This window comes from Oculina patagonica, chromosome 4 (assembly GCF_052425735.1).
Source record: "Oculina patagonica isolate OP01 chromosome 4, crgOcupat, whole genome shotgun sequence".
NCBI classification, from domain to species: domain Eukaryota; kingdom Metazoa; phylum Cnidaria; class Anthozoa; order Scleractinia; family Oculinidae; genus Oculina; species Oculina patagonica.
In genome coordinates, this window is record NC_135761.1 from 61,541,145 (window position 1) to 61,564,748 (window position 23,604).

A 23,604-nucleotide genomic window follows, 5' to 3' on the forward strand; every position below is an offset into this window, starting at 1 on the left:
TTTGATTGGTCAAAATTTTTTGGGAGGGCGGGGGCAATCGGTGAGCTGCATCTGCTCGCGCCACTAGTTCGGTAAGGGTAATGACCCAGGGGCAGATAACACTTGGGACTACCGCTCGGATGACAGTTTGCTGAATTTGCCATTTATTTATCCTCTTGAAGTTTCGCGATTCGAGTGGTTGGTTGGGGAACAGATTACCTAGCAAATGAAATAAGGTTATATATAACTCTCAAACTCAGGTAGGGGTGGAAATATAGAAAAAATATTGCTGCTGTTTTTCTCACACGACGACAAATTTTTAACGGGTAAGACCAAGCCGCGAAAATTGAAACAGTATTTAAAGGAGCTTTGTCACAAGGATTTCGCATATTTTTGGTCTAACTGTTCAGGCAACTATGTCTTATTTTGTGAATAAAAATTAAAACTGGCTGTAAAATTCTCTATTTTGAAGACACGAGGAAACAACATTGAAAAGCTTAGCCTTAAGTTTTCAGAATGCAATCCATTTCCAGCCTTGCCATCCGCAGCCAGACGCTTGTTTACAATTTCAGTGCCTAATATGGCAATTTTTTTTAAAATAGAAGCATTATTTTAAGGTTTTCAACGATAAACATTTGAATTTTGGCTGTTCAAAAATTTACAAGATTCCGTGACAAAGTCTCTTTTAAGTAGGGCACTGATATTTTGTTTTGTTTTTTACGCGAGAAAAGCCGCCAGCTCCGCAGTATAAGAGGTCAATATCTTGCAGGTCTTCAAAGAATGCACATCAGACCCTGAACTCCAAAATTCTCCTTTTATTTGTGTAGGAAAGAGTAAACGCACGAAAAAAGGCAAAACATGGAGATCGTATCGCTAAAAATCATTTACAATTTATTACTATTCAAAATAAACTATTTCTATTTTACTATGTAATGATCCAGTCACTACCCCTACAAGGCGAACACAACCAACACATCACTCCACCCTGGACATTTCACACACCTTTTTCCTGAACAAGTGAACCCTGTTTATGGGATAAAGTACGAATTATAAATTATCCAGCTACTACTACTGCTCCATTCCAAAAAGACTATTTATAAAATTAGTATTACTATGTGTAGAAACAGTGACATTCTCCAAAACAATCATTGAACAACTAATTTACTACTGCGTGGTAAATACTCTCGCCTTTCATCGTGTGTCGCCTTGTTACTAGTCTCCATCGCAGCTCTTTCTTGGGATGTCACACAACACCGCCAAACCTTGGGTGGGGCGGGGAGTGACATCCCCAAGAAAGCTGTCGAGACTACATTGTCACGTACTCTCCTTGTCACGCAAGGAAAAAATTACGCGCTGCGCTGGCTACAGTTATTTATACAAAATGTTTGAGGTGGAAAATGTCAAAAGTAGTTGCTACTTTTGTAAGATTATCTGCAAATAGACACTATCAAAATGCTTCTAGCGCGCACACAACATAATTTGCACGGCAACCTGTACCTTGGCTTTTAGGATGGTGGCGAACAAGGACACATTGTTGCGGACACAAATGTTTCCCGGCTTGCCCGTGCGCGCAACATTTGTTGCGGACACAAAACTTGTGTCCGACCGAGACACAAAACATGGTTCTGTTTGCGACAAAACCGTCTGCAACAAATGTTACCCCGTCTGCGCAGCATGGGCACAAGACATTTGTTTCGTGTCCCGCTCGTTTGCCCACCCAAGAAACATCATGAACAACAATGTGTCCTCGTTTGTCGCCACCCTTACACGGCCCTTGTTTGGGCCGTCACGCAAGAGTTGTCACGTGACAATCCTAAAAACGAGATTTTACTGCTTTATTAATAATTCCTGTTTTCTCAAAAATGTCCAGTTTACAAGTTATTCTAACTTTGTTTATTATTTTTTTTAACAGACGATCAACTGGCAATTAGTTCTAACTCCCTGCACTAGCCAAACAGATCAAGGTAATTTGTTTTAATTTTGAAGTCACGATATTTACTGTCTCTCTAATTTGTTCACGCAAAGCACGTCACGCACTTCGTACGTGTGATATTTTACAAATCACGCAATTCTTTGTTCTCTTAGAAAAAAAAATTACATCAAGACTCTAGCTTGAAACGTGAGTTACTTGAAAGATAATCATTAAATAAACATACTTCAGTGTTAACTCGTCAAACAATACAATTGATATTAGAAACAACTGCAAAATTACATTTTCATGGTTTATGCCAGCCCTTGATCAATTCTATTTCTGCCTAACTTAAGGAGTTACATTCAAATATCCTTATATTTATTAAAAGATCTTCTATTCAGTAATCAAGCATTCACTAGAATTGTGTTACTGTAAATCCTACAACAAATTTCACCATGGGGGAGGGGGGAGGGGGAAGGGGCAGCAAGAGGTGATGTATTGGTCAGAGGGAGGTTGTAAGTCAAGTCGGGATTGACTTAGGCAACCACAGGGGAGGAGGGGATCATACTTAAAGGATTTACAGTAACTTGAGCTATAGTCTACATTATTTTCTACCAACTCATTTTGCAATCACTGTTATCTGAACTGCCATTAATAATTCTTTCTTTCCTGTCATGTGACATTTCAGCTGTTTTTGGTCCACTGCGTCTTGTGCTGCGCACGTCCAAAGCCTTCATCATAATTGCCTTTGGCTTTAAACAGCTGTTTAAAGTGTGGTTTGCAGTAAAGTTTCCCTGAAAGGGCAGCATAGTTTCCAAGTCTACGAGAGTAAAACCAACAGATATTACACTTTGGTCAGTTACAACGCTTAGCGATTTTAATGATTCAAAGGTAATAATAACAACAATATTAACAACAGACAGGTTGCATGATGTTCACATAAAATACATTATTTGAGCTAGCTCCAGGTTTCTAAATTAAAAGCCTTGAAAAAGTACTCCCACTTTATAAGAATTTGATGCTATCCCATTGCAGTTTATAACACGTATCACCTATTGACACTCGTCCTAAATCCAAACAAGAAAGCCTGTTTTCAAGCTTTATAACATATTATGTTCTCTTGTTGCCAAAAAAATCGCTAGTATGCACTCCAGGGGGTGGGGGGGGGGGGGGGATCGAATAGAGGCAAAACTCAGGACCCAAAAAATTCCTAAGTCTTCCGACATTACCCAAAAAAATCCCTGGACTAAAAATACCCCCCCCCCCCCCAAAAAAAAAAAAAAAAAATCCCTTCTCAAATAACCTCTAAATTGCCAGGAGGGGCATTAATATAACACAAAGAAAATCATAAAAATTTGAACGTCTGTGTTTGTGTATTCATCATACCATAAATACGCTAAGGCCGCGCCAAGGCACTTAGGTTCGTTTTTAAAAGCTCCCCAAAAAAACCCTATTTAAATCAAGTCACCCAAAAAAGAATACTTGCCAAATTTTCCAACCCAAAAAATCCCGGAATCGAAAATTTCAAACACAAAAAAATCCTTCGATCATCCCCGTCATTTACAAGCCGGAGTACCCCCCCCCCCCCTGGGGTATGCACACACCACCATCAGGGTTGACAGGTAGATCATTTTCTTTCATTCCAAACACATCCCAATTCCTTGTATCACCTCATTTACCAATTTACCATAAGCCTACTTAATACCAACAACAAAGTCTAACAGGAACTCCTCACAGTGATCTCCATACATTTTGTTGTGGTAAACGTTGGGAGATTCTTAAACGTAAGAAAATTGGTCTTGGGTAAGTCACAATTTTCTTGCGACTTTTTGTTGTTCAATTATGTATTTTAAAAGGCAAAGAATTATCTGTTGTTAGTCCTCAAGAGAAATACAGTTTTCAGGCATTTGACTTTTTTAACATCACCTACATTGTTTAACACTGGCATTTCTTATTGTACACAACTGCAATTCTTCAGTTGATTGAAAGCATGTTATATCATCTTTACTATGCCCTAAGCCCTTAAGCCCTGCCATTGATCAAAATCTCCTTAGACCTTACAATATCAATACAAAACTGATGCATGTCACTTGCACTAAACGACTGTTCATTAAATCAAATTCTCTCAACTACTTCTGTATAACATGTATGGAGACCACAAAGGAGAATTTCTATTTTGATAACTGGGCATGTACAGTTCATTGTATTGGATCGGTCATCATAAAAAAATGCAAAAATTGTGTTCACAGGCACAATGGGCAATTCCTTCCAAGACACGGCTGCAGGGAATCGTGGTAGTTGTTTTCAGCAGTGACAAGTCCAGGACATGTTTTGCTGAATACAACTACCATGATTCCCTGCATGCACATCTCAAAGAAGGAATTGGACATTCCAATCTACATGTTAAGTGCAATAACAACTTCTATCTCTGTCAGGTCAGATTGTTATTAAAGTCTTAAGCCTGATGGAAAGTAGGGCTTTGCATTAAAGAGTTAAGCCCCAGAACAGTGCCTTTAACCATGACAAGTATATGTCAAGTAAATACTTCCTTTCAAGGGGAAGTTTAAAAAGAGAAGGTGATGTTAGGTGCAGCTGCTACAAAATATAACTCACACCAATTGAACCTTACAACTTGAACAAAATAGCTACATGTATAAAGTCATATAATGGTAATGTCAAAAGCATAATTATGTGCATCAGAAGCTTAGTATCAAATCCTTTCCAAAATGATTTAACATTGTGATCAGTTTGTGTGAGCCAGGCAGAGTTGCTATTTCCTTTTCTTCTCACCTTTAGTCAGTGGTTGGTGGGAATCCCCCGCTACCAAACAAAAGTTAAGTATCAGTAAGTTACCTTTTTTTGCAATTTAAGTGTTCGACATGTCATGTGGCCGTGAGACGTTCTGTGAAGATGAAGTGTCTCGCTGATCCAGTACTAGTACGCACAAACACGGACGACAAAATGGTTTGGTTCATTCAACTGAATGGAAACCCGTTTTTGCTGGAACCCATTTTCTTGTTTTGTTTGTTTGTTTTTGGAGAGTTCATAACAGTTATCATTAATTTTTTCAGTTATATTCTTTACCTGTACAGCAGTTAACGGTTAGCATAATTTACTTGTTCAAAAACATTCCAACATTAAACATTTTGTTATTTCCCACTGGATAATAAAATTAATGTTTCCAACAGATTGTTGACTTTCCATGAAGAATTTGGCCTTTATGTTTAAAAAAAGTTTACAAAATCTATAAAATTATCTGAGAATAAAGTTTTGTACAGTTATGTTTTATTTTAATAATTCTATGATTATTCCAAGTCGAACTATTCTTTACTGAATGCCAAACATTTCGTTAAGGCTAAAGTTCTGTATATTTGGCAGTTGTTTTGCCGGTAGTTTCCTCTGCTTAACAATGTCTTGAATGCAAAAAAGGAACTACAGTGTACATGTATAAAGAGCACCCCTCTATAACCACATCTCTTTTATTATTAGCTTTTTTTTAATTCAGTAGCTGCAAAGTCACAATTTATAGGACAATGAGCAGCTTAATTCATGCAATTTGTCAAGGAACTTTACCTTAAGAAAAATACATATTTAAAAATGTATAGTAAACTGCAATCTGATTATTTAACAGTTATTATACTTTAATTACTTTGATGGCTTAACCAATTACATATTAAGGTTTTGTACAATTTAATATAATTATTCGACAAAAAATAATGTTATTTAAAACTACAGTATAGTGGACAAACAATACTAAAACAAAAACCCTTCGGGTGGTGATCAGAAATACACCAATTGTTTGAAAAGCAACCAGTGCAGTTTTTTTTATTAAATGGCTTGCCATAACAGTGAACACAAATCGGGCAATTGCTGTGCAATGCATACATGTACAACATGCAAGAAATGAGTTTTGACATGAATGGTGGCATTATGGACAAAAATTAATACACATGTAAAAAGATTGTGCATAATAAACATATAAGAATCTACACTGTAAAACTGATTAGGGATGGCAAACAATAATAAATTAAAATAACAACAAAATCCACCAAAAGGGTTTGAATAAGTAGCAACTAAAAATAATTTTGTTTGTTTTGAAATATCTTGACTCCACACCAAAATAACATCAATAAGATCTAGCTTATAACATGTCACAGTGTTGCATAGCAGAGCATCTTCTTTCATAGCAAAAGAAATTTACAGCTGCTTAACAATGTGCAGCTGCTTTTCCACTAAAGGCTTAGTGCAATAACATTATAGTTGCTGGCTACATATGGAGGGGCCCAGATGCCACTGAAAGCCAACCCTCTATACATGTAGCTCTCAACAGGACTGTACACAGTCATAATACCATTATTCTCCTAAATGGTCTTCATACATTTTGTATAGAACTAGTTGTGAGAATTTAATCTTTTATCAGGAAATATTCTCCTTTGTGATGCAGTATTATTTTAATTCTTATAATTTAGCCAAGTCAGACTAATAACTGAATACCATACCAAGCCAGCACTCAGTATAGTATCAACAATTCACTTTTGGGGAATTTGATTTTAAGTCAACTTGTCGCCCTCAAGCTCACAACACCCTTAACAGTTTTATGCATCTCACTGAAATGAATTTGATCAAGAGAAAAAGTAGCAAACACACTTCTTTACTGCCTGCTGTAGGCACACCTGGCGATTGCCATGGAATCTGCTCAAATGACTTTGATCACCTGTCATGGCAATCAAAGACACTTAGAAAAACTGTAGTCACACTAGCCGGCATTTGGCTACATGACTTTTAGCCAAAATGCCACGAAAATAATAATAATAATAATAAATAAATAATAATAAATAATAAATCAACTTTGTTTAACGAGGGTTGCAAATAACAGTCTTTCGACTGACAAACCTGTGGCCCTCGGATTCCCGATCGAATTGGAATTTAGAGGTGTTGGTTTTTGTGGAGGGAGGAAAACCGGAGAACCCGGAGAAAAACCCTCGGAGCAAGGACGAGAACCAACAACAAACTCAACCCACATATGACGCCGGGTCCGGGAATCAAACCCGGGCCACATTGGTGGGAGGCGAGCGCTCTCACCACTGCGCCATCCCTGCTCCCCCAAAAAAAGCTTAAGGTACATTTTTGTTCCACCTTGTGCCTTAGCTTTATGCAAAGTCCTTCATTACGAGTTACATGTAGATCATTAATATTATTTCTGATGAAATTATTACTTATTAATAAACATAAACTCTAACCAACCTCAGAGTAGCTTTGCACTCGGAGCATTTAAAGCAAGTTTTGTGGAAGACTTTCTTGTCAGCTGCCAGCCTTTCCATTGGGTAAACAGTCTTCTGGCAAGTTTCGCATTTCTCTTGCTGTGGGGGTCCAAAACGATTAGTTCTCTGTTTAAATAAAAAAGCATGACATTAAGGTTTCTGTGCAGAGCTGCACTAAAGTATTTATTTTAAGCAGCTCTTACATTGAAATTGCACCCACAGCATTTTGCTCAGAATGCAATGCTAATCAACATCTAATCAACATCTTCATCTGTAACAGCAAGCAAACTCAGTTGCAGGGCTCAAAATAATTTTTGGATAGTTGCCAGTCATGTTGACCGGCCAAGCCAGTTTTAGCTCGGTCACATGTCGTTTCTAACCGGTCAAAATATTGAAAATAGTGTAGTGACTTTTGCCTTTCCGGAAATACGTTTTGTTCATTGATGGAAAAGGACCAGCCATCTCTTCACCGTTTTGCCTTGTAAGATGTGATAGGGACAGGTCAACCGAGGCAAAATAATGTGTCACATTATTTTCCATCTTTCGCACTCGAATGAAATACCTAGTTACCAAGCTTTGAACGTTTTTCCGTGCACGTTCTTTTCAATGAATTTTTGCATAATACTAAATTATGATACTGACCTGAACAGAACTGCACGAATCAAAAGCTAGCAAAGAAAATGTATCATATTTTCCGAATTGGAATGACATTTACATTGACATGTATGTGAGATCGGCAATTGAGGGTAAGACTATGGAGTTACCTGTGGTTTCAATGTAGAGGTTGCTCTGATACTGTGTATTAAATCGTTCCATGAGTAAAAGTTAAAATAAGACAGTTTTTAGAATTAACATTATAAATTGGCATAACAATTTGTTTTTTGGTCTAGTGCTTGGCCGGTAAAAATGACCGGCAGATCAAAGGTTTGTCCGGACAAACTGTCATCTTTCGTCGGACATTGTCCATCGACCGGCCGTTATTTTGAGCCCTGCAGTCGTAACAGGTGTTACGGGTTACAGCCCTTAATGACAGCCCTGCCACATGACCAGAATCCACTAGAAACATAAGAAGTCCCCAGTTATATGCCTGAGAAATTTACAAGACTAGAAACAGTGTTTCAAGTTCTTGTGAAAACAGAGTGGAATCTGTTATGAACCTCTAACCCCCTGAAATTGCAAAAATCAATAAACAAAATAAAAATTTAATACAGTTGAATCCCGATAACCCAAACCCTCAACAACTCGATTTTTTTAGTTCCCCTCCATGCCATTTCTTTTTTTGCTAATAATTTCACCCTTGATAACTCAAACTTAAAACTGTTACTGTGATTTACAGCGGATTCAGGTTGAGCATTTAACGGCCTTGTCGCGTCGGTTGTCACGGTTGAATTGATTGTGTTGCGAGGCAAAATGACAGACATTGATAGGCGGGAATGATGACGTTCTGTCTGGAAAAAAAGCATGTTATGGTTTTCCTAGGCAGAACGTTGGCATTCCTGCATAGCAACGTCTGTCATTTTGCCTCGCAATGCAATCAATTTAACCGTGACGACTAATGCGGCAACTGAGGCCGTTAAACACTCAACCTAAATCCGCTGTACATAATAACACAATGCCCCTACCTCCTCATTATCATCATCATGATCACCAGACTCACTACCACTCACAGATTCCTTTAGGATATTAACTGACTGTTAGCTGGTTAAGAAGCTTTTAAGGCTTGTTAGAGATTAGCTGGTTACATTACACTGTTACTACATTATGTGCAGCAAAATTAGTGTAAGAGCTGAGAAGCCAAAGGCAGGATAAATTATTGACTTTTACTTATAGTAATTACTATATATCCACAGCAGTTACACCCACTTTCACACGTCCTTTTCTAAAAAGCATATAATTATGTAATTTTAAGGTTAAATTAATGTATTAAAAATGTTTGTCTATTATTTACTATGTCACTCTTTTAAGCTAGTTTTCAGCTAATTACTCTTGTTGAGTTATTTTTTCAAAAATAGCTCTTTAGTCGTCGTGTCCTTGTAATCAGTCAGTGGGTCAGTGAAGTATGTGTGTTTGTCACACCAATCAGATTTCAGGTACTATCAGAACCAATAAAATTGCAGTTTATAAAGGGGAAGCAATCTGACGTAGTCAGCAATTCTGTTCGAAGTTTTTAGATTAGAAGGAGGCGGAATCGGTGAGTTGTGATTTAACCCTGGTTAAAAAACGTTTTTCGTAACGCCCGCCTGCTTACAACGCACACGCCGTGAGCAAAAGGCCCAACACTAACTTGTTATTCGAGCGTACGTTTGGAGAGGCTAGCTTTCCATTTGCACAAAGCAGATTTGAAGAATAATGTGGTCATTACTTTTGCAATTCGCTTTGCGAAGTTCGTTGGTTGCCAAATAGGTTGCGAGTTTTTGAATCAAATTGTGAGCTTCGATACAAAGTTAATAAAAGCTTCTATAATTATGTTATCAAAAAGGGCTTTGCTACGCTAAACTGTTGGAAACAAATGTCATAAAAATAAAAAACTTTTAAGTTCAGCGAGCCGTAAACACGTTGTCTCGAACAAATTAGTCTGTCGCGTCGCGTCGGCTTCGATTAAAATCAATAAACCATCCAGTTTCATCCGGTTTACAAACTCAGAAGACTTGAAATTGAAGACAGTGAAGATTATGCCTCACAGAAATCGTTAAATATGTGTTTTCATACAAAAAAGTTAAAATTTGACCAAATTTCTACCTGCATAAAATTTATTTATCGCCAAGCTACTTCAACTTTCCTTGACAAGCTCTAAAATCTTCGAGTTCAGAAATCGCCATGACTTTCGAGCAACATGTCTTGTTTCTCCTCAACAACCAAAACTTCGAAAGTTCAGTCGGGCCGAAGTTGGGAACTTATCGAAGTGCGCAATTTGATTCGCAAACTCGCAACGTAATTGGCAACTTCATAACAAAGTTTCCAATTTCCCAACCAACTTCGCAAAGCGGGCGGCCAAAGTAAACTGAAATCAACTGTAAAACATCTCGTTCAAACATTTAATGAACCGGTACAAGTATTAACTTTGCTGTTAAAAGCAACTACGATCGAGAGCAAAAACAGAATAAGAGCGTGCCATTCCTTGACAATTCGATAACTCAATTAGTTCTTGTTTGTTGAATAGAATTTAGGTTGTGAATGAACGAAAATCTCTGTCGAACAGTTCTGACCGAAAACAAATACTCCAGGTGTACTGCGCTTTAAAGAACTTTCCCGAAGAAAGTGGTTTTTGATTTGATGCGTTTATTACTTCGTTTATTATAGTACTTTCCGTTCATTGTCTATATGGAATCGTGGCTTTTTCGAGAAAAACAAGGGTATCGTGTTACGTTCGTTTTTAAAAAACAGAGGTCTCATGTTACAAAAGTGAGAAAAACAACAATATCATGTTTTAGTGTTTGGCAAAAAGCCAAAAGTATTCTGTAACAAACAAAAGTAACACGTTACGGTTGCAACAAAGCTAGCAACAAAATAACTGCTTAAACAGAATAAGAACGTGCCATTTTGTGACATTCAGATAATTGATAATTAGTTTTTGTTTTTCAATTAAATGATGAAAATTTACATATTGAATAAAACAGTTCTGATGTATCAAAATGCACGTAAAAGTTATTTTGTTTGCAAGAAAATTTTGTGCAAAAAGTGACTACGTGGGTCGCTATACACAAATAGCTCAACCCATGGCATAAACCATCCCAACAGGACAATCACCCAGTTTCACCCCAAGCCACCCCATAAATTGAAAAAATAACTCCTGCACGCTTAGCGTGCCTATGTTTGTTTGTTGCGGTTTCATCTCATGGTTTCATCTCCCATCTGATTAGTCACCAAACAATAATTTAGGCATTTGTGGTTCTCCAGGTTTTACTGTAGTCTCAAGACTTTTTTTCTAGATATCATAATTATCAGTAAATAAGAAATGAATCTACATTAAAAGCTCAACGTTAAAAATGGAGTCATTTTGGGGTAATAAATCTATTGACATGTAGTTGCTGACTGCATGAGTTAAGGCAAGGTTAATAGTTTGCACACTGTTTTTAGATTCTCGCACTCTCCTGCTCACCTCAGTACAATCACTATCAGTAATAGCTTCACCAACACCATCCTTTGGAAGATTAGTACATTAGTAAATTAGTACATAAGCACTCAGTAAATTAAGACATTAGTAAAATAAATACATTAGTGATTAGTCATAAATTAGTACATGCATGGCTATAATGAATTGGTAAGTTGCCTAAACCCTCCCTCCCCCAAAGAAAAAACAACAATAACAATAACAACACTCCCCTCCAGAGAGGGATGTTGATAAGTACTCGGAAGCTGATACATTAAAACCAGCCTTAGTTCTCTTTACACACTAACTGTTAAACTATTCCCTCAATGATATAGTTCTGTGAAAATGTTCGTACACCTACATCAAATACATTCTCTAACTGATTATTTGAGTAAAAAAAAACTCACTGTGGCAGGTTTATTTGTCGTGTCCTTGTTGTTCTCCTTTCCTTCAAACTTGTTTAGTGCGTCTTTAGTGTGTCTAGAACGATGAGCGCTGTTTTCTCCCTGGACACTGCTCTTTGGTTTAGCACTGTCAGTTTCATCACTATTTCCTCCTTGCTGTGTCTTCCGAGACTATAAACGAACAGAAACTATTATCATGGACAAGACATTTTTCGGTGAGTTCAGAATAAAGAAATGTGTGCAAATATTTCCAAGTTCTGCATTCTATCTATGGGAGGCCTAGGTGTGGTGCACAAATGGGGTATACATTATGAAGCTTGGTGTTGTGGAAACCAATAATAATGGTTAACCCTTTATGTCCCAAAAGTGACCAACGTATAATTTCTCCTCACAGTGCCAATTTAATGTTCGAGTTTCGAGTCTCGAGGATCAAGTCTCGAGTCTCGAGGATCGAGTCTCGAGGATCGAGAAACAAGGCGGTCTCGAATATTCATAACTCAAAAGGCTTTCGAGGAAACGATTTATTTCTCGAGGAAAGAATAAAAGCCGCTCGCACCTCATGTACAAGTATCGCCTCCACATTCAGCGCATGAAATATAAACCTTCCCCGACATGTAACATTCGACAGTACGATATATTCGCGCCGATCGTAATTCCGTTTACTTACCTTAAAGTACTGACACAAACTCGTCCTTGAAAGCCGTGATCGACGACTTAAATTTAGAAAAGGACGTGAAAAGAATCTGTAGTTCAAACTCTCTCCCTTGTCAACCCGCCGTAAGTGCATGTTTTCAACCACGAAGATATTTCAGTCATTGGTTTACAAGTTCATCCTGAGTTTTTGCAAATAAAACTACAAATTTAATTTCTTTCACAAAATGTTCTGTAATTCAGCATCTGAAGCATTCGATGCGAAACTATGTAAATGCGACGAATCTTGTAAGCTGAGCCGTAGAATCGCACCGACAAAATCGCGCAAGCAAGTTTCAGGCGCCTGAATTTCAGACGTCTCTTTCTGGTCGCTACTGAAATTCAGACAAGAGTTTCCGTAAATAAAACTGGTTCTTAAATGTGAGTTGTAAAAATTCTGTAGACGGCAAACGAAACATTCCACGTGAAAACATCGAAGCCGTGAAGCCTTCCGTAAATGGCAAGACAGACTTGTGTCGCGCTATTGCGTCTAGCTTGAAATGAGTGTGTTTTATTTTTTGTGAATTTGGCATAAAATTCTTAAAACCTAAATTCTTCTTGAATGAAACTTAGTCTTCATTTATAACACAGATATCGGCGTTAATTATTAATATTATTACAGCTTAGAGAAGTTATACAAATTTTGATTTTTAAAGCGGCGCAGTTATAAAAGTTGGCAAAATTTGCATATGTCAAAAGTAATTAGAACCCGTTCGAATAAACTCCAGCATAAATAAATGTAACACAACGCCCGCACGCAAGTATCCGATTTAGATTCTTTCATACACACGTAACTGCAATTTCAAAAGAAAACTAAATGAAAGAGTGAACTTTAAGGTTTAATATTTGTATCCTAAATCATAACACAAACAATCATATGCGTGACATTGCACATGTGCTTCATGTTTGTCCTAAGATCGCCTGAACGCAGGTTGTATTTGTCCATGTTGATTCGGCGGGACCGCACTAACTCCAACTCGGCTACTTCTGGTTCGATTTGCCCTCAATTCATTCACTATCGACGGTTTCGAGCTCTTATTTCGAACTTTTTGGGACGGTTCGAAATATAAAACGACCAAGCGCGCATTGTTACAGCAGAGATGAGTAGCCGGCACGCTGGCTTCGACCATAGTACAACACTCGAGAGTGCGGCCCGCTTGAGCAATTTTATTCTCGAGGAATCATTCAAGCGACAAGCTCATTATTTTTCTCGACTCGAGGATCGAGGCTCGAGGGACTGTCAACTTACATTTGAGCGGTACTGTAAGACTCTCGAATGAGGATGTCACGTGACATCACTTCTCCAAAAAGTGACTGAGCCCACTATTATTGTTCGAAGTTGCTAAGCAACATGAGGTATTTATACGCACTATGGCTTTCAGGGTGCTCATGAGCGTTTGCGCTGGTTTTTGATTGGATAAAATTAATTCGGAAATTCTGTGAGTGCTTCATAAAGTTTGCTAAAACTGGCACTTGTTCCCCTAGACAGCCCCCGCACTGCTCTCCTCGCTGCTGGCTTACCTGTAGGAGAAGCAATATTCCTAGTTGATTCATGTCAGAGTAGCTTACTTAATGCATAAATTAATAAGACAAAACTTACCTGTTGGTTTTCATGGTTCTCCTCTGAATGTTTCTTGCGTGTTGCCTGTCTGTCACTATCAGCATCTGAAGGCTTTGAACTTCTAACATGCGATGTACTGTTGGTTTGCTCCTCGCCTGCTTTCCTCTCAAATCTTGCCTTCACAGTCGCTGTGTATGTTGATGTCTCCTCAGAGGAAGCCTTGCGTGCTTGTGAAGACTGCTCCTCCTCAGAGGTGGATCCCTGTTTTACCAAAGGCTCCTTCACAGATTCTGAATCTTCTTTGCTGCTGCTTCTTCGTCTTGCAGCTCGATCTCTTCTCTCCTGTCTCTTCTGGGCCAACGTATCTTCCTTCTTTTCTTCCTTGACAGGTTTTGCTGGCTCTTCTTTTTCTTCAGCCTTCTCCTCAGTGGCACCTGCTGCAGTTCTTCGTGCAGCTCTTCTCTCATTGATTGAAGACTGCACCTCTTCCACTTTATCGCTACCTGTAGATTTCTCTACTTCATCAGTTGCTGATTTCTCGCTGGCTTCTCCCCTTCTTTGCCTTCTTTCAGCTCTTCTAGCTGCTAAAGATGTTCTTCTCTCTGCAGATGCATCAGTTGTTGTTTCAGTATTACCCTCTGAAGAAGCACTGGCACTATGCTTTCTTCTCTCACGCCTTTCTGCCCTTCTTGCTGCAAGATCCTTCTTCTCTTCTTCTTGGGGTTTTGGCTTCTCTTCCTCAGCAGGTTTTGGCTTTTCTTTCTCTTTCTCTTCCTGTTTGTTTTCAAGTTTGCTCGACTTGCCATCTTGTGAGTCTTCTGACTTTTCACGCTGAAGTCCAGCAGAGGAAATTGTCACCGAGGTATTACTACTGGACCCTAGGAATGTAAAATAGTACAACCTTGAATAGGGGTCATTACAATGCATGCACATGAACAGTGAATTCTACACAGAATGTTGGCAGAGCCAAGGCAGAGGGGTACTCTGATGTGTAAATAAAATGTATTTTCTTCAAAAAATATATCAATTTATAATATATTGTGTTCTATATGCCTCTATTAGAGCAGCCACTGTTATTCTTAATAATTATCACACAACTACTGTCAAAAGTGAAGAACAGCTTCCAGAAAAACCGTCACCAAATGGATGACCATTTGTTGGCCGACGGTGAGCCAATATAGTATCAACAGTTGGCCAACAAATGGTCAACAGGCAGCCAACGGATTTTGAACATGCAAAATAATATTAAACATGTTGGCCAACTGTTGGTAACCTGTTAGAAGACTCTCAGTAAACTGTTGGGCCACATTTTACCAACAGTCTTATATGTGTGCTTTTTTTCACAAAATTAATGATGAAATGCTAATGAGGCAAAGATTATCATACACTGGTTTATACAACACACTGTGGTTTGTAGAGCTAAAAACAGCGCTCAACTAATCACTTTCATTAGCCTCACCTTCTTCCTTCATGTTCTTTTGCTTCTGTCTTGCAGCTCTTCTGGCACGATAATCCATGGGAATGTCATCAGCAGCATTAGAGGCAGCTGGCTTGGACTCTTCTTCAACCTTGCTTGGAATGGTTTCTTCCTCAGGCTTTTCATCATCAATTCCTGGTGCACTGGACTCATATGTCTCTGAAGCAGAAACTTTGATTTCACTTTCATTATCAAGTTTACTTGTTACCTCGACTTCTTCATGTACTTCCTCATCAGAATCATGCTTTTCGCCATTCACTTGATGATCTTCATTGTCTTCATGAACTTCATCTTCTTTCCTTTCTGTTTCTGCAGACTCGTCCTCCTTGTTACGTGTTTCTTCAGCAACTTCCTGTTCTTCTTCTTTTTCCTCTTGTCTCTCTTCAACCTTTGCTTTTTCTTCTTCAAAGACAGGCTCATGTTTGTGTCCTTGGCTAGCTTCTTCATGACTTGCATTCTCCTTGTGTTCTTTCGATTTGGATGAAGACTTTCTTCTTCTTTTCTTCTTATCATGCTCATCCCCATGTTTCTCTTTCTTGCTCTTTTTCCTTGTAGTTCTATCAGGGATTTCTTCAAGCCTTGACTTGTCAGAAGTTTGGACTTCCAAATCTTTTGCAGCCTTTTCCTCAAAAGACATCTTATGTGATCGAGCTCTACCCATGATGGCCTCTTCCTCCTCATCTCTTAATTTTTTCTCTGACGTCTTGGTTCTAGCTGCCTCAGCAACCCTCTCATCAAAATACTCTTTGTGGGATGATGCTTTTCCTGACAGATTGAGCTCATCGCTTCTTGATTGAGCTGTTTTGACTCTTCCGGCTTCTTCAGCAAATTGTTCAAACTTTTGTCTGTGAGACTTTGCTCTTCCACTCAGGTCAATCTCCTCTTCATCTGCAGGTGATCTAGAACCCTTCTGGCTTTCTTTTTCTCCTGTTCCAAATTTCTCAAACATTGCACGGCGGGATGATGCCTTGCCAGAAAAGACATCTTCTTCCAAATGCATCTTGCGTGATGTTCTAACCTGGGTCTCTTCTTCAATCTTTTGCTGGAAAATATTGCGATGGGCTTTTGCACGGCCTGAAAGATCCACATCACCAAGAATTTTTCTTTCTGTCCCAGGAGATGTTCCTTTATTCTCAAATGCTATTTTTTCAAACATTTCTTTTTTTGACTTTGCCTTACCAGAGATATCAACTTCACCCTCCTGTTCCCCAAAAATCTTTCTTGGAAGTGAAGGTGAAACCTGGGCAGCCAATTTGGCCTGCTGTTCAAAGAGCTGTTTGTGAGATTTTGCTCGGCCAGACAGATCAACATCCTCGTCTTCTACTTTGATCCTTGGAGCCTTCTTTCTTGCCTCTTCTGCAGCAGCTTTCTCAAAAGTACTGCGGCGAGAACTGGTGCCTGAAAACAGCTCTTTCTCCTGTTCAATAGGTTTGAGCCTAGCTGTACCCGTTTCACTTGCTTCCTTAGCTTTTCTTTCAAACAAGGACTTACTTGACGCAGCGTACCCTTGGCGAGGCCGCTCTTCATCTTTAAGCTTTCCAGCTGGTTGAACTCTAGAAACAGGATTAAATCAATTACCATTAATGACAGGTGTAAGGAATACTTCTCCCATAGACAAGCACTTTTAGAAAGGTGGAATGGCCTCCCTACCACTGGATGGATTTATGGTGGTCCCAAATTTACAGTGTAACTCCACCATGCTTTGCATAGAGCCAAGTGGTCTAATTCCAGGGCTGGGTTGTTCAAAAGACGATTAACGCTAACCCAGGATTAAAAGATGATCAAGATTTTAATTTCTCTTGTTTTAAAGGGTTTCCCAAAGCTAATGTTTTGTTAAGTTTGAGATTGGTCCATGACAAAACTGTGGGACACAAAATATTAACAGAAAACCTCAACGAAATTATATAAAATTAAAATCAAATTTCACGCTAATCCTGGATTAGCTTAATCATGCTTTGAACAACTGGGCCCAGATAGATAAAAAATTTAGCTACAGTACCGCTCAAAAGTAAGTTACCACCCTCTCGCGAGACGCGATTCTCGTCTCGCGAGACGAGACACTCGTCTCGCGAGACGCTTGTAAAAACTGCAAGTTCACGGCTCTAACTTCTCTCGAGATTTTAATTACCCATTGTTAACCATACATGTAGAAAAAATAAGCGAGCGAACATCGCCTAGCAAAGATTACCTGTGGTTGAAAACAGAAAATGTGTCGTTTGACATGTCGACCATTCAAGCGAGTTCTTTCTTCCCCGAATATCGCTTGTATTCCAAAGCAAAAGTCTTATTTGAACAAAGTTGTATGTTTTACATCGAAAACATTTCGTTCGTGGCTATCTAAATCACGGTTTTCAGTCAAGTAAAGTAACGCTTCGAAATTAATCGAGCGATCTTTGCACGGCTTTCTGGCGGTAAATTTCGTCTGAACCCTGTAGCGGCCAAAGAAATTATATTTGATCGGTTCAACAAGCCTACTTTCGAATACTTGTTACATATGCTATCCCAAACTGAACAGAACAAGCGAACTGCAAGCGAATTCCGTATTCGTAGTTACACGTAATGAAAATTATAAACATTGGTCAACAAGTTGTTTATTTACACAGCATGTCTGGGTCTCTGAGAGAATTCGCGTCATTCTCGAAATGAAAAATTTTATCCATGTTTTGCTAGCGTTGAAGACTTCGGTTTCAACGACCATTTTCTTGTTTACGATATGTTAAGCTATTACAGCCACGAAAAACTTTATAACTGGCTTCACGAGTTCCAGCTAACATTTTTCACACGTGAGCGGCGATGTTGGCGGTAAAATTACTGTAGTTATGTTTGTGACGTTTGAGCACGTTGGCGGGACTCGAGCCGTAGAAATCCTAACACTGATTACGAATCCAGCGTCAAAATTAGAATTGAGCGAAAAAGAGCTATTTCATTCCGCTCAAAATAGTACTAATCGGTAAAAAATCTAGCTGAACGGCAAATAAACTTCTCGTTGATTAGAAGCCGACATTTGCATAAATCACAACTTTGTCGGCGTTCGTCGCCCGAAAGATAACACATTCCCCGCAAAAAATGTCGCCGATTCCTCAATCTTCTGTGAAACTTTTATTTTAATAAACGCTCGCACTTAATGTGTTCTTTTTCATAACTTCACATTACAACTTCCAAGCCACGATTCGGCGGCAAGCGTGATGAAAGGTCAAGAAATCATAACAAGCGTGACCTTTGTTTACACACCGGCAAAGATTCACCGTCAGATAAAGATCTAAAGACAGGAAAACCTCAACGGCAGAAAGATTTCGCTTTCTTCATTTTCGAGTCATGTTTGAAGCGAGAGTTGTGCTTTTAACAGGCGTCTAAACCTCTGATTTTTTGATGGACCTTTCATTCACGATTTGCATTTTTGATAAGATAAATTCTTTTGCGACGCGACAAGTTTCGATTCAACAGCTTCTCATGCCAGCACGCACGCAACATTTAATACAAACCCGTCAAGATGTTGCAGTGTAACGCAAGTGCTCTGCTTTTGATTTTCGGTTTTTGAGTTGCTTTAATTCACCTTTTGCATTTGTGATAGAAAGAATATAATAAAGACCAGCAAAGCGACGACTTTCGATTGAAAAGCTCTCTCGAGTTCGCTAGCACACACATTCATCTCAAATGGAACTTTTCTTACCAGTGAAAAAAGACAAACCGATCGTTGCCAACAAATCAGCAACCTTTCCAATCAGGCAAAAACTTCGAATTTTAGTTGACAAAACGGCGAAAACTCTCGCGAGAGATTAATCGTTTTCTCGTAAGATAATTGCCGTAATTTATGCCAGACATTTCCGCTTCGTTGATTCTCGCGAGACGAGAAACTCATCTCGCGAGAAACGAGACGAGAGGTGGTAACTTACTTTTGAGCGGTACTGTACATCCCTGAATTAATGGCATGTACGAAAACGAAACCACCGAAACAACCACAACAAAACTGCCGAAACAACCGAAACGAAACAAAATCACCGAAACAACCAAAACCATTACCATTAGTGAGAGCTAACTGTAAACAGGCTAACCTGAGCATTATTTAGGCTAACCAAAGTGCTGTTGAGGCTAACCAGAGTGTTATTTAGGCTAACTGGAGTGGCTACCAGAGTGGAAGGTGCACTCTGGTTAGCCTGGGAATAGCTGCGGTTAGCTTTCAACAATGGTCAAGGTTTTGCTTGTTTCATTGATTCTGTCTTGTTTCGCTCATTTTCGACTGTTTCCTTTGTTTCGGCGGTTTCATTTTGGTCACGGTTTCACCTGTTTTGGACATTTTGTTGTTTCAGGTTTTAGTACATGCCGTCAATTTTTACCGTCTCCAAAATTTCTACACTTCAATTTGCTTTTGAATGTTAGGGGTAGTTCATGGACTGGGTCCACAAGGTGGTCCATTGACTGGGCCCACAGGGGGTGGTCCATGGACCCGGGTCCATGTTCTGTATACAATGTACATCCCCCAGGATAATCAGATATGGCAAACAGCAATGAGAGTAGTGTCTTACTCAATAGCTCAACATAAAGCCCCTCCAGAGCTGTTACCCTACTACCGTAAATGCTAGAATTAGCACCCCCCCCCCCCTTCACAATAAGCTGTGTCCCCCTTTTGGCTAAAAACATTACCTAAGAGCCCAACTTTGAAAAAAACGCCCCCTCCCTAACCCTCCTTACTGAATATACGGTATACAGGACGAAAATCATCAGATGAATGAATTAAGAGTAACATAATGAAGATGAAGTGTCCTGAGTCCCCGGCGGGAATCAAAACCCATGGCCTCCCAGATACCGGCTGGGCGCTCTAACCAACTGAGCTACGAGAGACTTGTTGTGAGCTGGGCCATTTACTAGGTTGATATACGACACGCGCCCTGCATACTATTAGGATCAGCAATGTCGAAATCATCAAGTTCGTAGTAAATAATAAAGTTGGTAAATTTTAAGCTCGATAATAAATAATGAAGATGAAGTGTTCAACATGACACAAGCATGTCCCAGAATTTAGTAGTTTGTTAGCCCCACTTTGCTCCAGAGATGGGCAAACACTCCAAACATCAGATTAAAATCAACTAGATGAATATGCTGAGATATCAAGACATTTTGTCTTCACAGTAAAAAATTTTTGCAGAATAACCAATCATTGCAATCAGTGTGTAATGACTGGTTGAGTTATAAATTACCTTTCCCAAACAACAGAAGCTCTTTTAATCTCTTTAAAGTGAGATTACAACCATCTGTGTTTAACTTGCATTTTAAAATGCTTGTCTGGTTACTTAAGAACTTATCTAATGCACTTTAATGTCACAATTTGCCCTAATTACAACAGATTTATTTCAAACAATCAAAACAATCATCCAGAAATATTAAACTTTAGTATAAAGGAATGCAGTAAAACTTGGGCAATGAATAAAATTCTAAACACAGGCTTTGTTTAGATAAAGAAAGAAAAGAGGAATGCACTGTTAATTGCCAATTAGCCTCAAGGTTTTATTTATAACTCGACCTTCCACTTCAATTTATCACTTTGGGAATGCAGTGTAAAAAATGTAACCTTTGCCATCAATTTTGGCGCAAGGCTAAAATAGGATTTTTTATACTTTTAATTAATAAAAGATTATAATCTTTCGACACCTTCGCAATCTAAAAGTATTTTGTATTAAGAAAACTTATAAAACAAGAATCATACATTTTATGCCAAACGGTAAAACAGTCACAAGTTTTAATTGACAAGTGACAACATGCGAAAACACAAGTGACGTGAAAATTCCATTTGAATATTTTAGGAAGGATGTGATGTAAAACTTGCGACTTGCAAAGAAAAACATGAACTTGTCACCATTACATAAGTCGGATATTTGCCCTGAAGAGAGTTTTGACATCAAAAGCTGTATTCAAAATGTTTCTTTGCTTTGAAGGTCAAACACAAATAAATAAATACTGAAGACAGCACCCCAGCGTGATTCGCTTTGGAAAGTTGAGTAAATCGTAAAACAAAGATGGACACTTGTTGAAGGTGATACCAGTTTAGAAGCCAATTTAGGCACTATAAATTGACAGCTAACCCAACCAAACAAAAATACCAACGTTTTAGCCGATGATCGCCGAGATTACATCGATATCTACCTGCCAGCCCGTTGATAAATCAGTTAAATGCTTGCATGGCTAAATGGCGAATCGGTTAATTCATTGCACACAAGGTGGCTTCAACTTGAGGCCGCTTACAGCGGCTTAAAATACTGGTTACACGAAATAAACTGGCAAGATACAAAGATTAATACACAAATGTACACTGCAAACCCGAAAAAAATGTATCTTACCTCTCGGATTCCTCGGAATCTTCGCTGTATGATTCTTCTGACGATGATTCTTCCTCGCTTTCTTCTTCCGAGTCTTCGTCTTCCTGATCTCCGCTTTCTTCCTCCTCTGAATCTTCTATTTCGCCGTTCTCTCGCACATCTTCGCCACTCTTTTCGCTGCCCGTGCTAACAGAAGTGCTTCTTACTGTGGAACCGACCCGTTCGTCCATCCCATCATCTTCGATCAAGCCTTTGGTTTTCAATGGCGAACGTTCGTCGTCGCTCGCTAATTCAACGATTTCTTCTCGTTCATCACTGCCGATGTCGTCGGCCATAATTCGATCTGTTCCCTGTCGTATTCACTAGAAATGAAAGCGGAGGAGAGAAAGATTCCACAGAAAATGCACCGCAAAAGCCGGGAAGACCTATAACGCCCTCAGACACAGAATACGCAAATGAAGGCTAAGTCATTACAAGCACTTTTGTGGAGAACAAATAAACAATAGACCGACCAATCAGAATCGTTCTAGAATGAAAAGAACCGGCCACTGTGAATCACTCCAAATTTGGTAAATGTCAAGGAATCGTCTTGGTTCTTCTGTTACTCATACATCGCTTTCTGTTCCATGTCATTTACTTTCCACTGAGTTAACAGACAAGAAATAAATGTCAGAAGAAGCTGTGGCAAAATTCCAAAATAAACACAGCTTGACTTAAGAAAATGCAACATTTAAAAATTTTGCAATTTCTTCTTAAAATTTCGGACGACCGTACGAATGTAGATGACATGACATTTTTCAAGAGTTGTAATTTTTGAGATATTTTCACTTCCCTTTAAACAAAACAAAAATTTCCCGTGTATATTTGCTCCACTATGGTAATTAGCAATATCACCAAATTGCGTATACAGAAAAATAATTAGAAATGACTTTTTGGGCTAACTGTGCGCGCGTTTGTTTGAGACATCTGTTTCGAAACAACAAAACAACCAAGTTAATTTTACCGTAGAAAAAACTACACAAGTAAAGAATCCAAAGTATTTTGCTTATGAATTTAAATGCGAAAATACGGTAAGTCATTTTAAGTCTATCCGCCGGTATAAATGAGTGTTTTATCGCCCGCCATCCGGTTTTATCGAGGCGAAGCGATTGGTTCCACAAACCGCACGTGATGTTTTCTCCCGCGCGTTGCGTCCATTTCCGACTACGATTTACTTTTGATGCTAGACGAACAATGAATTCAGTAATTACCGGCTGGTTCAAGAACTGAAAGCAACCAGATCTAGTTAGATCGTTGCGTGAATAGTTTATGATATAACTGAGTTTCGTTTTCTAAGCCCGACACAATCGTTCATTTCTGTGTCCATTTTTCCATTCATTCGAATTCATTCTTCCGTTCAATCTTCAATCGGCATTCAAGGTGCGACCATGCATAATTTAGCTTCTGTCGAGTATTGTTCTAAACGGCAATTTTAAATCACATCAGATCAGTAACATAACCATAACATAGCAGTATATATAAACAGCAACACTGAATGAAAATTAAAAATGTTTGTTTAATGATCTTAAATCTGCTAAATCGAAGCTTACCAACAGATCAGCAGTGAGCCGTGGAATTAAGCACAGTAAAGTTTTCAAATTAAAAATATAGATACAATTAACAAAGTTTTCGTCTTCGCCTTGTTAAAAAAGTAATAAATATATTAAAATCAGAGTGCCGTGTCATGTTATTCTCGAAGTTATCAGGCTGTTTACTTTTTTTTTCTTTTTCAATCGTGAGAACACAACGACTCTTTTACATGACTGAGTCACTGGGGACCAATATTATACCACGTCTCTTGGATAGAACTACTTGGGAGGTTTTTTTCGATTATAATCATTAAAGTTTGTTTAAGATTTTGAATTGTTAAATAAGTGGGG

At 38.7% G+C, this 23,604-nt stretch overlaps 2 protein-coding genes across 5 annotated transcripts in view; both read right to left on the reverse strand.

Moving 5' to 3' along the window:
* The window catches only part of LOC144647809 (histamine H2 receptor-like), a 410,332-nt gene that overhangs the window by 235,872 nt on the left and 150,856 nt on the right, over window positions 1-23,604 (reverse strand). The window lies entirely within an intron of this gene.
* LOC144650977 (uncharacterized) lies at window positions 845-22,170 on the reverse strand. 4 transcript variants are annotated; one of them, XM_078510825.1, is made up of 9 exons: window positions 21,707-22,170; window positions 15,357-16,927; window positions 13,937-14,775; window positions 11,650-11,817; window positions 11,252-11,293; window positions 8,775-8,825; window positions 7,136-7,278; window positions 4,682-4,711; window positions 2,574-2,711 (listed from the first exon to the last, which is right to left on the reverse strand). In XM_078510825.1, the coding sequence occupies exons 1-8, from the start codon at window positions 22,018-22,020 to the stop codon at window positions 4,684-4,686; spliced, it is 3,156 nt and encodes a 1,051-aa protein (XP_078366951.1). In that variant the 5' UTR covers window positions 22,021-22,170; the 3' UTR covers window positions 2,574-2,711; window positions 4,682-4,683. The 4 variants fall into 4 exon arrangements, with proteins under 4 accessions (XP_078366948.1, XP_078366949.1, XP_078366950.1 ...); XM_078510822.1 differs by lacking the exon at window positions 4,682-4,711 and having other exon boundaries at window positions 845-2,711; window positions 21,707-22,165; XM_078510823.1 differs by lacking the exons at window positions 4,682-4,711; window positions 11,252-11,293 and having other exon boundaries at window positions 845-2,711; window positions 21,707-22,165.